The 14070-nt window shown below is 40.7% G+C and overlaps 1 protein-coding gene across 1 annotated transcript in view; it reads left to right on the forward strand.

Annotated features, from left to right (window-relative positions):
* Positions 1–14070, forward strand: part of MAGI2 (membrane associated guanylate kinase, WW and PDZ domain containing 2) — a 1347058-nt gene that overhangs the window by 1222625 nt on the left and 110363 nt on the right. Inside the window, exon 17 of the mRNA XM_032642294.1 lies at positions 13617–13802. Coding sequence (XP_032498185.1) covers positions 13617–13802 — 186 coding nt within the window. The remainder of the gene's footprint in view (positions 1–13616; positions 13803–14070) is intronic.

Here is a 14070-nt window from a genome sequence, read left to right on the forward strand (position 1 = left end):
GCAGAAGGGTAAAAAATTATATATCTTGCTCCCAAAGTCCACCTCCTCGATTTGGGATGATTCGTTGTCTATTCAGGTATTCCACAGATGCAGGGCACATCAAGTTGATTGTGGAGATCTAATCCGCTGCTCCTGAGGCTGCTGGGAGAGATTTCCCTTTTTCTTCTGTGTTCGCACAGCTCCCGGGGTTCAGCTTTGGATATGACCCTGCCTCTGCGTGTAGGTCGCCGGAGGGCGTCTGTTCTTTGCTCAGACAGGCCGAGGTTAAAGGAGCCGCTGATTCGGGGGCTGTGGCTCACTCAGGCCGGGGGGAGGGAGGGGTACGGAGTGCGGCGTGAGCCTGCGGCGGCAGAGGCCAGCATGAAGTTGCACCAGCCTGAGGCGCGCCGTGCGTTCTCCCAGGGAAGTTGTCCCTGGATCCCGGGACCCTGGCAGTGGCGGGCTGCACAGGCTCCCGGGAGGGGCGGTGTGAACAGTGACCTGTGCTCGCACACAGGCTTCTTGGTGGCTGCACCAGCAGCCTTAGCGTCTCATGCCCGTCTCTGGGGTCCAAGCTGATAGCTCTTAATCTCCTCTCCTCGCGCACCAGGAAACAAAGAGGCAAGAAAAGTTCTCTTGCCTCTTCGGCAGGTCTAGACTTCTCCCGGACTCCCTCCCGGCTAGCCGTGTTGCACTAGCCCCTTCAGGCTGTGTTCACACAGCCAACCCCAGTCCTCTCCCTGTGCTCCGACCGAAGCCCGAGCCTCAGCTCCCAGCCCCGCCCACCCCGGCAGGAGAGCCAACAAGCCTCTCGGCCTGGTGAGTGCCGGGCGTCACCAATCCTCTGTGCGGGAATCTCTCTGCTTTTCCCTCCGCGCCCGTGTTGCTGCTCTCTCCTCCGTGGCTCTGAAGCTTTTCCCCTCCGCCACCCGCAGTCTCCGCCTGCAAAGGGGCGTCTAGTGTGTGGACACCTTTCCTCCTTCACGGCTTCCTCCCACTGGTGCAGATCCCGTCCCTATTCTTTTGTCTCTGTTTGTTCTTTTTTATTTTGCCCTACCCAGGTACGTGGGGAGTTTCTTGCCTTTTGAGAGGTCTGAGGTCTTCTGCTAGCATTCTGTAGGAGTTCTGTAGGAGTTGTTCCACGTGTAGATGTATTTCTGGTGTTATCTGTGGGGAGGAAGGTGATCTCCGTGTCTTGCTCTTCAGCTATCTTCTCCAAAACCAGCTCCCATTTTTAAGGTTTAATTATAGGTAGTAAATGTTACCCTTTTTAGTCTATAGTCTGTGAGTTTTGACAAATGTGTTTGGTTTTGTAACTACTACCACAAGGAGGTCAAGCGCTCTGCCCACTCTCAGCCCAGGCAACCATGGATTTGTTCTCTGTTCTGTAGTTTTGCCTTTTCCCATATAAGTAGAATCACAAATATGTAGCCACTTAGCATAATGCATTTCAGATTCATCCAGTTTGCTTCATGTGTCAGTATCGGTTCCTTTTCAATTGCTGAATAGTATTCCATTGTGTGAATGTAGCAGAGTCTGCTTATCCATTCCCAGTTGAAGGATATTCTGGTTGTTTCCTGTTTTGGGTAATTATGAATAAAGCAGCTATGAACCTCTTCATATAGGTTTTCGTGTGAAAATACGTTTTCATTTCACGTGGGTAAATATCTAGGGGTGGAATTGTTGGTTCATGGGGCACCACTTTCCGGCATGGCTGTTCCATTTGGTATTTCCCTGGCTGAGGAGGGCTCTAGATGGTCCACATCCTCACTCACCACTACTTGTTTTCAGGCTTTGTTGTTGTTTTTTAAATTTTAGCCATTCCAATAGGTATGTAGTCGTTTCAAGTTACATTTCTTCCCTAAAGACTGATGATATCGAGGATCTTTTCATGTGCTCTTTTGCCATCCTTATATCTGCTTTTTCACTTTTGGTCCCTTCCCTCTAGGATGTAATTGGTATTTCACTGTGGACAAAGAAACACACTTTGAGGTTCTTCAGTCTTTGTTTTTACATTTCTCATTCATTTATCATGGTAGAGTAATAAAAATCATTTGATGATGATGATCTCAAGTGAAGTTATTATGAAGACATACGTCTGCTTAGTAAAAATGAAAACACATATAGTAACTATGCTTTAAAGTACAAGGGGTTAGAGAAAATACATGTAACCAGAAATTCGTATGACGTTAAAATGTGTAATATTTGGGTAAGAAAGATAAGGATAAGAAAGAAAAACTATCTGCAGTGATGGTCTCACTTTTCAAATAAGGAAACTCTGATGTGATTTATTTGGCCACTCAGAGGTCACACTGCAAGTTGTTTTCAAAATTAATATGCGACCAAGATCTTCTAGCTCCTGAACACTTTGCTTGAGGGCCTATTCATATTTAGTTTTATTCAGTCATGCAAAATTACATTATTTCAAGTTAAAACATGATATACCCTATTAGTGGAACTTTGGCTTCTGTGGGAAACTGAGCCGCCAATAAATATTCATGTAATCTTCTGGATAACTTTGAAAAGGACAGCTGGCTCAGGAGGCATCATTTGCCTGGGTTAGTATCTCATTCTGTTTACATTAAGAAAATATTGCAAGAAGTTATTATCTGCCTGAGGGCTTAGGGGAATACAATGAAAAAGCTGATATCGCACCTGATGGCTTTTGACATTTACCTATTGTAACAAGGAAACTGTGGGAAGATAGCCAAGTGACTTTTTACTTTTTACAAACACAATTCAGAAGCTATAAAAGGGAAAAAGGAGATGGCAGAGATAGAATACACTGCATCAGTAAAAATGAGAAACATGACTTGTCAGAAACACCTGCTTGTAACTATCAACCATTTCTACTGGGCCTGCTGAGAAATTACTGAAAGCCAAGTACATTGATGGGTATGAAGTCTCCAAGGCAGTCGAGAGATATAGAGGAAAGAAAGTGTGATTTCATTGAATATTTTTAACCCAATACCTGGGCTTGATGAAATGTAATTTTATGACATTTTCTAAACTCTTGAAAGAAATCAGTTGTTCTGCAAGAAGGAGGAGATATGGGGATATATGTATATGTGTAGCTGATTCACTTTGTTATACAGCAGAAACTAACACACCATTGTAAATCAATTATACGCCAATAAAGATGTTAAAAAAACCAAAAGAAATCAGTTGTCTTTTATATTTTATCTGTCAGGGCTACAGGAGATAACTGGACTTTTAAAGTTTGGGTACATAAATTATTGACAATCTTTTTTTTCCAAACAGATTGCAAATTTAAACTGGCATACCAAAATATTGATTGCAACAACTGACTTAAATTTACAAAAGATATTTTCAATTTCGAATTAGTGATCTCATTAACCATGTGTTATCTCTTCCCATTTCTTAGAAACCAATAAAATGGTAGTAAATGAAGAAGAAAGGGATGAGCATGAGAGGGGAAGCTATTTTAAAGACAAAAAAGTGGCAACTCATTTTGTAGGGCAAAGGAAGCCAAAAAGAGAAATGGATAGCCCAGATCTGCCCTTTTTTTTTTTAGAAACTCACAGCAGCTCAGAACTTTAAAAACTTGGGGGAGAATGGAACACAACAACCATGACCACCAGACATGAAATTTGTATTTTTAAAACAGAAAAAACAAGCAAACAATCATGAAAGAATACTAGAAGAAATGGAACAAAAGAAAGCTTCCAAGATTGCTCACTTACATACTGTCAACTACAAAGTGTCATTTTCCGTTGGCACTTGCCATCTACCTCTACAAGGATTAAATCATGTGCTGCTACAGCTGCTGACTCTCAACACCCCCTGAAGGGAGTTCAGGTGGGGAGCAGAAATGAGGCACTCTGTGCTCTGGGAAAAACTGGCAGAACAGGTCTTCAGATAGTTAGATATTTTCAGGAAAATATGAGCCCAATTCTTGCATCTGCTCATATCTAGAGAAGCACTAAAATCCTTCACGGTGACATCTGCTCCTCGTGACTAGCAGAAACCTTCAGTAAAAAATATGTGTTTGATTGCATGTATTCCCCCTTCACCAAAATCACATATTTACTGACCTCCAAAGAGGCATCTTTGGAGCAGTTTCTCAGAGCTATCTGGGGTGCTGTCTCCCGGGCTGTAGTCCTCATTTTGCCCCAAATAAAACTTGCAACTCTCACATTGTGCATTTCTTTTAAGTGGACAATACATAGAGAGATAGAGGCTATTACCATCGTAAAATAAACATAGAATGTTATAAAAAATATGATTAAAGAAAGAATTCTTAGAAATTGAAAATATCTTGAGTAAAATTTAACAGAATGATTGAAAGGTAAAGGAAATCTCACATGAAGTAGGACAAAAAGAAACAAAGTTTGAGAGAGGTGATAAGAAAATTAACAGATCAATCCAGGAAGCCAATATCTAAGTTTCAGGAAAAGGGGGCAGAGTTTCAGAAAGAGACGGCAAAGATATAGTATAATAAAAGTTCCCCAAACCAAAACTAAAAGAAATGTCTCCATAACTGAAAAGAACCACACCGAAATCCATCATTGCAAAACTTTAGAACACACAAAAAAACTTTAGAACACAAAAAAGGAAACAGAAAAATAAATATATACAAGGAAAAAGAATCCCAAGGAGTTCAGACCTCTCAGTAGCAACACTGGATGCTAGAAGACAATAGAACAATGCCAGCAAATTTCTGAGGAAAAATGATTTTTTCAATCTCAAGCTTCATACAATCTAGAATTCTAAGCTAGAATTCTATCAAATGAAGAAGGAAAAATGATTTTTTAAACATTAAATACTGAACAATTACTTTCTCCCATGCATGGTTTCTTAGGAAGATACTGTAGGATGTGCTTTAGAAAAATGAAAGAGTGAATCAAAAAAAGGCTCTGGGTTTACAGACTGTGCATTCCACCTCGGAGAACAATAGGAATTCCCCGGAATAACACTAAGAGCGGACTTGAGGGCAGCCGACCCACCTCTGGGAGGGAGATCTCCAGAAGGCTCAATTACATAGATGACTTGAGCAGCTTTGGGGGATAAAATTAAGAATATAGAGGTAGCATATTGTAGAAGCGGGGCAGGGGGAGGGGGGCAGGGGAATGTTACAATCAGACACAGTGATTCAGGGTCGGAAGGAGGGAAAGAAAGAAATGAATCACAAAACACTACAGTGAATGATATTTACATGGTAAAAGTGTAAACAATAATAACTGGTTTAACTAAAAATAGTGTTAAAACTTGGGATAAGGAGAGGAGGTGGGGTGCAGGGTGAGAGTGCTAAATCCTCTATCATAATAGGAAGTTAGTGTTTATTGACTCAAGTTGACAAATTGAGAAATAGTCATATAACATAATTTGACATGTGAAGAAGAAAGTAGAAAGGATGAGGTGGATTAGGGCAGGAGACTAAGGTTTTTCATTATAAGCATTTAGGTTGTCTTTTATTTTTTTAATTTGTGCATATATTCCCTCAATTAAATTGTTTTAATTATGAGATTTCCAATCATTAGAATATAGTACTATTATTCTGTTTACTTTGCCCCTTTTTACATCATGACATGAATTTTGAAATTTGTATACAATTCTCATTTTGTACAAAAATCCAGTATTTTTTAGCAATAATATGATAAGCCCTCTGTAATGAATTATAAATAAAAAGAACCTCTTAGTCAGGAACTAAATTTGTCATTATAAAATTGAGCAACTAACCCTTTGAAAGTTAGATTTGCATGTTTGGAATGGATGTATAGTACCACATCTCAACCCTGTGACTGTGTTTATTAAAAAGGAGTAAAACCACTTATTTTTCTGTTGTGCAGAGAAGAAAGCTTCATCATATTTTAATATCAGTAACTCTCTAAATTGTTTTTCCATTGTTACTGAGTCATCTTGCTGTTTGGTTGTTTGTAAGCAAAACTTACTAAAAGCCATACAGTTTTACTCACTAAAATTATTCAAGTTGAGTGACACAGAATTTCACCTTCTACTCCATGACTGGAAAATCATGGGTTGCTGATTTAACTAAGTGATGGAGATATATATCCTTTCCAGGGTCTTTGGAGGGAAATACAAAAAGTGTTGACTCGAGTTGATATTTGACTTAGAGGGACAAATTTTCTATAGCAACTTTCAGACCAAAACAGAATGTCCCAGCTACCTAGAAATTAGCAAGGTAAAAGGTAACTTCTTAGGATATACAATAAAATGAGCTGTATCTCTACTAAAGGCTTAAATATCTAGAAAAGGAACTGCTTTTCCATTCTCTTCCTCTCCAGCTCGACATACCCACATGCATACCCTTCTGGCACCTATAGATTTGAGGAGCATGGCTATTCTGCAGTTTCATTAGTTCCTGCAACTCTCATGTCTAGACATTTTGTCAGATTATGAGGGAAGTAAATCATAAGCAAAGAATACACAAACTCCTTGAAATGTGGTAGCATACATTAAAATCTATTTAAAGAAAGGTGAAGAAGGATATTTGCTTTGTAGATGCCCAGTAACGATCGACTTATAAGAATATTTTCACAACGGAATAAGAGAATTAAGGTAATTTTTAGGCCTCTTGAATCAACATGTGAAGAATCAAGGATCTTTAAGAATAGAAATAGCAGAAATTATTTGGACTACCTTGCTTCTAGTCATATGCATGGGAATGAGAGTGAGAAATGCAACCACCCCTGGAGAAAGAAATTGTTTTTGCTCCTTCCCCCACGACCCTTTGTGATAATTTTTCTTGGTAACTCTACCATATTCTCCTTTACGTCTTCCATTGCAGACAGTAAAAGCAATGGAGTGATATGAAGAGGAAATATATTATGGATATAGCCACATAGGATCAATTATATAACTTTCAGGGCCCAGTGGAAAATGAAAACGTGACGTCCTTATTCAAAAATTGTTAAGAAGATCAGGATGGTGACAGCACACCATTAAACCCAACACGAGACCCTTTTGAGTGCAGAGACCTGTGTGGTCGCACAGGTCACACACACACGAAACTGGCCCTGTGTCTACAAGTCCACCAAATCTTTCCAAACAAAGAAACCATGCCAAGCCAACCTCGTGTTCCAGGATACGATAGTCAGGTAGTAGCTAATTACAGTTCCTAATGCAATGAGATTTCTTTCGATTACCAATTCACTTTCAGCAAAATAGTAGCATACGAGGTAAGATATGGCTGACGAGTGTCTCCTTCTCTCCAACTGTGTGGTTAATAACTTTTTAGATGGTGCTTTCTGCCCTGAGAAACATGAGTTCGACTGGCCTCCCAAATTGCCAGTGGTGAGGCTCTTTCCATTCTCCCATGCGACCATCTGCTTGTTACCAACGGCAGGAATTAAACTGTTCAACCACAAGAGAATGACTCATGGGTGCTGGAGGGGGGAAAGTGCACTTTTGGAATCTGCAGTCCTTAAAACACCAGCTGCTCGGTTTGGGATTACAACTCATTTGGCTATGAAATTCAGGGAAGACGTTTTCGTTTTTGGAAATCTGAATTTTACAGACTTCTAGAGGAAAACAAGGCATGCAGTCTGCTTTTTCTTAATTTTACCACAATTTTTTTAAAACACCAAATACATGTTTTTCCTACATCTTCACCCCCTGACGACCAAGAAAATCTTTTGCAAAGGACGCTGTGTCACACTCCAGGAAGGGGCACCATCTAGCTAAATGTCACCGTAGAACACTATCATTCGGGACTTCTAGGAATGAAAGAGATGGAAAATAAGCAAGATTAATACTAGACTCGCAGACTTCCCTGGTGGCGCAGTGGTTAAGAGTCCGCCTGCCAATGCAGGGGACACGGGTTCGAGCCCTGGTCCGGGAAGATCCCACATGCAGCGGAGCAACTAAGCCGTTGCACCACAACTACTGAGCCTGCGCTCTAGAACCCGCGAGCCACAACTACTGGGCCCGTGCACCTAGAGCCCGTGCTCCGCAACAAGAGAGGCCAGCACAGTGAGAAGCCTGCGCACCGCAACAAAGAGTAGCCCCCGCTCACCACAACTAGAGAAAGCCTGCGCGCAGCAACGAAAACCCAACGCAGCCAAAAATAAATAAATAAATAAACAAACAAATAAATTTGTTTAAAAAATACTAGACTCGGGTTTCTGAAGGCAAAAAAAAAAGAAATCAGGAATCATCATCATTTATTAGACAGAAACACCCTGTGAGAATTACTCTTCTGTTTTTCTTATATATATATAGAGGAGCTGGGCAAAGGCCTCACATCTGGGATCTCAGATAGGGAAGCATAATGATGGGTTGGAGGAACGCCGTCTACAAAGCATCCTCTCCATGCATCTTCCTCCCTGGATTTGATAGCACCCCCTTTACCACCGTGAGTTTTTCACTAAGGGAGCTGCGAATTAGCCTAGGGGCACTATGCTCTCTCTTCCCCAGAGTGATCTTCCTTTTTCTTACCACTCTCTGAGTCCATACTGGGACTCAGTAGTTCACCCTACCTTTCTACTCTTATTGTATGTTACCTCTACCACAGATTTGCCATTTATGTTTTAGTTTAAATATTTTATATGATTATCCCTCATCTCCGCAACTGGACTGGGAGTTTCTTGAGGGCAAATACCATGTATTTATTTTATTATTGTCTTCCCCACTGCACCTAGCATTGTGTCTGTTACTCAGAAGATGCTATGCAGCAATGTGTTGTTGATAGAATAATTGATTCTCCTGCCCCAACCCACAATTCTAAAACTAGGCAGTAAATAATCTTCACAGAGTATTTTAAGAAAACCAACTGGAGTCATCCAATTAAAAATTTTTTTTTTCTTTTCATGCCGGGTCATAGATTCTAAGCCCAAACTAACTTTTCTTGCCTCTTTAAGCTAATGACTTGTTGTTTAACCTTCACAAATTAATGGAATTGTGAGCTAACGACAGTTTATGCTACTGTTTGCCTTTGAAGTGTTTATTTTTGTCATGTTCACTTCAGAAACTTCTCGCTTGTTAGTTTGACATGATTGATGCAGAATTCACTTTCCCCATCTAATGCTTTCCTCCATATACAACTCCACTTTGTGGGATCTGTTAACAAGGAGATAATTAAATGTAAATATGAGTCTCAGGCCCTTCCGTCTCTGACATGGAATACATATAAGACAACAAGGAAATATGGGGGGAAAGGTGGGAGGGAGATCCACTACTCCCTTCCACCAGGGTGGTGCAGCTAATAATCTCATGAATAATCCGTCACCAAAAACTTCAGGAGGAAAACACGAAAGAAAAAAAAAACCCTCCCACCTTCTTTATGAACTGACCCAAGATAGAACACAAGAGCTCATTGGTTGACCAATGGCTGAAGGAGCCTGGATAGACCATAAATGGTCCCAGAAGAGAAACCAACAGCCAAAAGGGAGGATCGTTGCTTCCTGTAGTGGTTGTGGCTAAAGACCCAAAGAATCCAGGCCTTTAGAGATAACTTAGCATCTGGTCCAACTGATTATGCCTGAATATTCCTACTAAAACAAGTGTTCTGTGTTGGGCAGTGCCAAAAGAGTCAATTTATCTACAGGAAAATACACAACATATTGCAGTGTAAGCGCACAGTAGTGTTTTACCCAGGAATGAATAAAGAAAAAACAAAAAAAGACGGGTTTCTTTTTCCAGAACTTATGTGATTTGCAACTAAAGGGAAATTTCTAACTGGTAATACATTGTCTCCTTCCCAAATGTCAGTATGTCCAAAGCCGCATGACACTGCAACTTTTCCCAGATATCTGCATATCCTAAGCCCACTGTGTCAAGAAGCCTTACCCAGAGGCTTGATTTATGTCGCTGCCCGACAGACGATGTCTGGAAGGCATGCTGTCTACATGGACTGTGCTCCGGCATTACCTTAGTCATCAATTCTAAGAGCATTAATGAGCACCATTCATCCCAATAATAGAAACCAAGGTCAGGGCCTCCTCCATGCTCTGTAATTCCATTAGCAATGCACAGAAAGCACTTAGGTCATAAGCTCTGTAGACCTCAGGATTGAGCAAACGGAGCTGCGTCTTGTTTTCGGAGAGAAACTTCTCCGAGCACACCCCTTGTCGATGATTTGTTGTACAGCAGCATTTGATGTACTTACACATGTAAGGGAAATGCTGGTAAAGGAAGGTGAGGCTGTCTTCAGCTGCCAAGAGTTTCAAATACTGTTTTTATTAAAGTAAATGCCAATAGAAAACAATTTGAATAAAACCACTTGAAGCACTTCAGTGACTGGATGTACATTTCTACACTGTGTACTCATTCAGATATTATGTAAGCCACTCCATCATTCCATGGGTCTGCCATAGAATTTATTTTAGTTTTCGTTCTTTTATCTTGGATTTTATTGATTTATTTTAGTTTTTATGCTACCTACCCTAACAAAGTGAAAATGGCCTTGAAACTAGGCGTTATCACCGTATGCAAATAATTCTATTTGGAATGAAACTTTCATCTTGAAATCTCAGGCAGCAGCGTGCTTCCTAAGCTAAGCCTCATCAGTCAGTCCTTCACTCCTTATAATTCAGATTGCTTTCAACCTGCCACATATTAGAAAAGGAAGGAAGGAACCCCGAGATTTGAAGCCGCAGGTGTGGGTTTGAATCCTGGCTTTGACATTTTTTTTTTCTCAACGGTTAAATAAACATGATTATTAAATTTTTACAGCTATTTCACATTGTAGCTGTAAGGAGTTAAAATAAGTTCCTAATACAGTCCCTGGATACTAACAAGTAATAGCTTAGTGTGTGTGTGTGTGTGTGTGTCTGTCTGTCTGTGTCTGTGTGTCTGTGTCTGTGTGTGTACGAAATCTTGTTTGGAAACGTTTGGAGTTTCATGCCCAGTAAATTATAAATGATACACAGTAATGGAGGGGAGCAGAGGCATGAATAATTCAAAACAGCAAATCATCCACATATCATTTGCATGTGTTTTGAAATGTATTTTTTAATTTCATTTCAAATGTGAGTGTTTCTAATACCCAAAGAAATTACTTCAAAGGAACGACACTACGATGTGAAGTCCTCGCTAAATGGCATGAGGAGCTGTCCAGTTTCCCTGTTCTCTCCTCTCCACCCTCTTCTCCCCTCCCCTTCTCCTCATGCCTTGCCTGTCAAAAGACAGCAGCCACAAAGAAACCACTTCAAGCAAAGCTCCCGCCTTTCACTCTCCCCTGAATCAGGACCACTGGTGAAGCATTTACGATTCCCTCCTTAGAGGCAGCCTGCACTCACCAAATGAAAGCCCTGGGCACTCAGGGAGCACTTGAGTGGAGGGAGGAGATGGTGAGGGCGAGAGAGGCAGCATGGGGCTCTGCTTTAGCACGAAGGCTGTGGAATCTGACGGTCTGGGATTCTAAACCCTGGTCAGCCTATGTGACCTTGGGCAAATTGCAGACTGTTTCATGCCTCAGTCTCCTCCACCGTAAACATGCAATGATAATGCTATCAGGTATCTCATATGGTTTGTTAAAGATCAAATTGTATTTATTTTAATGTAGTTATAATAGTGTGTGTGTGTGTATAAGGTTCAATGTGGTTAATGCTTCATATACAGAAGAGATCTGTGTTATGCTGATTTCCCTGTGGATGATAAACTCTTACTTATAAGTTGGTGTTTTCTTACAGAGACCTGCAACACCTTTTTTGTGAAACCTGAGAAAAGCAAACAGGATTCTTGGCCTCATCTAGTGTCTGTAATTTCCACAAAACATAGCTCTCTTTCCCAAATGAAGCTGTTTTAGCTGTTACAGGTTTACCCCATGCAGACAGAATCCGAGCCGGTGCCTATGTACAGACACACACACGTCAGCTGTGATATCGGAAACACTTAAAAATAATCGTAATAAAAAGAATGAATGAAAAGTTAATACTTAGCAATTCTTAATGCCAAGCACTGTTCTAGTCATTTTATGTATGATAACTCATTTACTCCTCAGAACCATCCTGTGAGGTCAGCTATATTATTATCCCAATTTTACTGTTGAAATACAGAAACTCAGAGAGGTCACGTAGTTGTTCAAAGGTCGGGATAGGTAGCAATATACGCCTTATGACCCAGGAGATCATATCATTTATTGACTGTTCCAGGACACTCTTGAACATGAAAGGCGGCAAAAACAGGAACAAAAGTTGACTCTAATGACGGGTGAAGGCCAAACAGCTTGCAACACCCATATCATGTTAGGCAATTAGTAAATGAATGAGTTCTTATTACATTTCTACTTGAGCAATATATTGTCCTAAGACTGTCGAAGGATCATTAGTATGCTTTAAGTAAGGTGTTCTTAATTAAAGCCATCCATGCTTGTGGTAAATAAAACTGTGTTTGACCTTGCAGCATGATTAGCTTCACTTCAGAGATGCAGGCTCAGCCAGTATTTTTATATGCTACCTGTAACCTTTCACAACAGAAATATGATCAAGGTATTGGTTCATTAACTCTCTGATTGTCCTTCCTTACCATGGCCATTAGCTGATGTGCTGCCTTTCACTGTAACACATGCACAAGATTGAGAGTTTAAGGGACAGACATCCCTGGAGCATAATGAACGGTGGAGTGCGTCTTTGCCTCTTTATGCAGATGAAATCAGTCCCTGACTTCCACAGGGAGAGCAACAAGTCATTGACAGGCAATTTCCCCACTGGGGCTCCTGTCCTGAAGGAAAAAAGGCAAGGAAACAGCTTTCTATGTGGTCAGCTTCTTGAGGGCACTTATAGGGACACTGTGCACTTTTGATGTCCAACCCCAGGAATAGATAACCTGGTAGGAACTCAAACAATGACACTGAATACGAATCAACCTGCTAGAAAATCTATATCCCCAAGAACCTGGCTCTCCCCACATATATAAATGAATAATGAAAAAGAAAATGAATTTACATTGTTTTAAAGAGACATATAGCATATTTCATCAGTTGTAACACATTTTTCATATTTTAATATTTCAGAAATTAGCATGTTACGTCAGAGTGTCATTGTTTAATTGCCAGAGTTGGGTTTTTTTCTATTTTTCTTTCTTGTTGTCCATAAAAGAAAGGTATATCTTAGCATCAATGACATCTTAGATTTGCTGAAATATGTTATCTACCAGATATTAGCAAGATCTCAGCACCACTTGCATTGAATCAGAAAGAAGAGGTAATAGTTGAAAACTGCATCAACCTTTAAACTACGGCTTAGTAGATAAGTAGGAAGTTGGTCATAACTTCTTCACCAGCTGGGTAATTCCCATATAAGTATTTTTCTCCCTTTCTTGTTTTCTCCTCTCAGTAAAACAGAAAAGGGTAGACGTTAAGTTACCAGCGTTTATTATATTTTTCTGAACTGCATTGTTGTCCCCAGAGTATGAGCTCTTTGGGCACAGTGTTCTACGTCTGTGGTTCTCAATTTTTTGTATGTATTAGAATCTCTTGAGGAGCTTCTTGAAAATCCGTTGTCCTCCCCTCCTACATGAACATTCTGATTTGCAAGGTCTAGGGTAAGACCCAAAGAGCTGTATTTGATAGGGATGATTGTAATCTCAAGAGGCAAATACACTGACAAAAGGAAGAATTCTGATATTGCATTGTTTCGTTTGCGGCTGATACTCAAAGGTAACACATGTACTGGTCATGCCCCTAATACCTATTTCTGTTGGGGATGTTTTTGTAGCTGTGCCACATAAAATTGGACGCATCATTGATGGGAGTCCCGCAGATCGCTGTGCGAAACTAAAAGTGGGAGACCGGATCTTAGCAGTGAACGGCCAGTCTATCATCAACATGCCTCACGCTGACATCGTGAAGCTCATCAAGGATGCAGGTCTTAGTGTCACCCTTCGCATCATTCCTCAGGAGGGTGAGTGCCTGCACTGGGGTCATGGAGCCCACCTGGCTGCGGTCAGGGTGTCAGAACATCAGAAGTTGTTTTTTCCATTTTTGCAAAAATTAACACTCTGTTGCAACCCATATCCTGTTTACTCAGTACCAGTTTCATTCAAAGATCAAGCTATACGGTGTTGTAGATGACTAGTGTGAATCCCAAGGCACTGGCTTATTCAGTCTTTCCCTTTAGTCCCGGCAGTACTGTTTTTATGGTTATATTAAGCCAGGACCCATTCAACAGA

This window comes from Phocoena sinus, chromosome 9 (genome assembly GCF_008692025.1).
Source record: "Phocoena sinus isolate mPhoSin1 chromosome 9, mPhoSin1.pri, whole genome shotgun sequence".
Lineage (NCBI taxonomy): Eukaryota > Metazoa > Chordata > Mammalia > Artiodactyla > Phocoenidae > Phocoena > Phocoena sinus.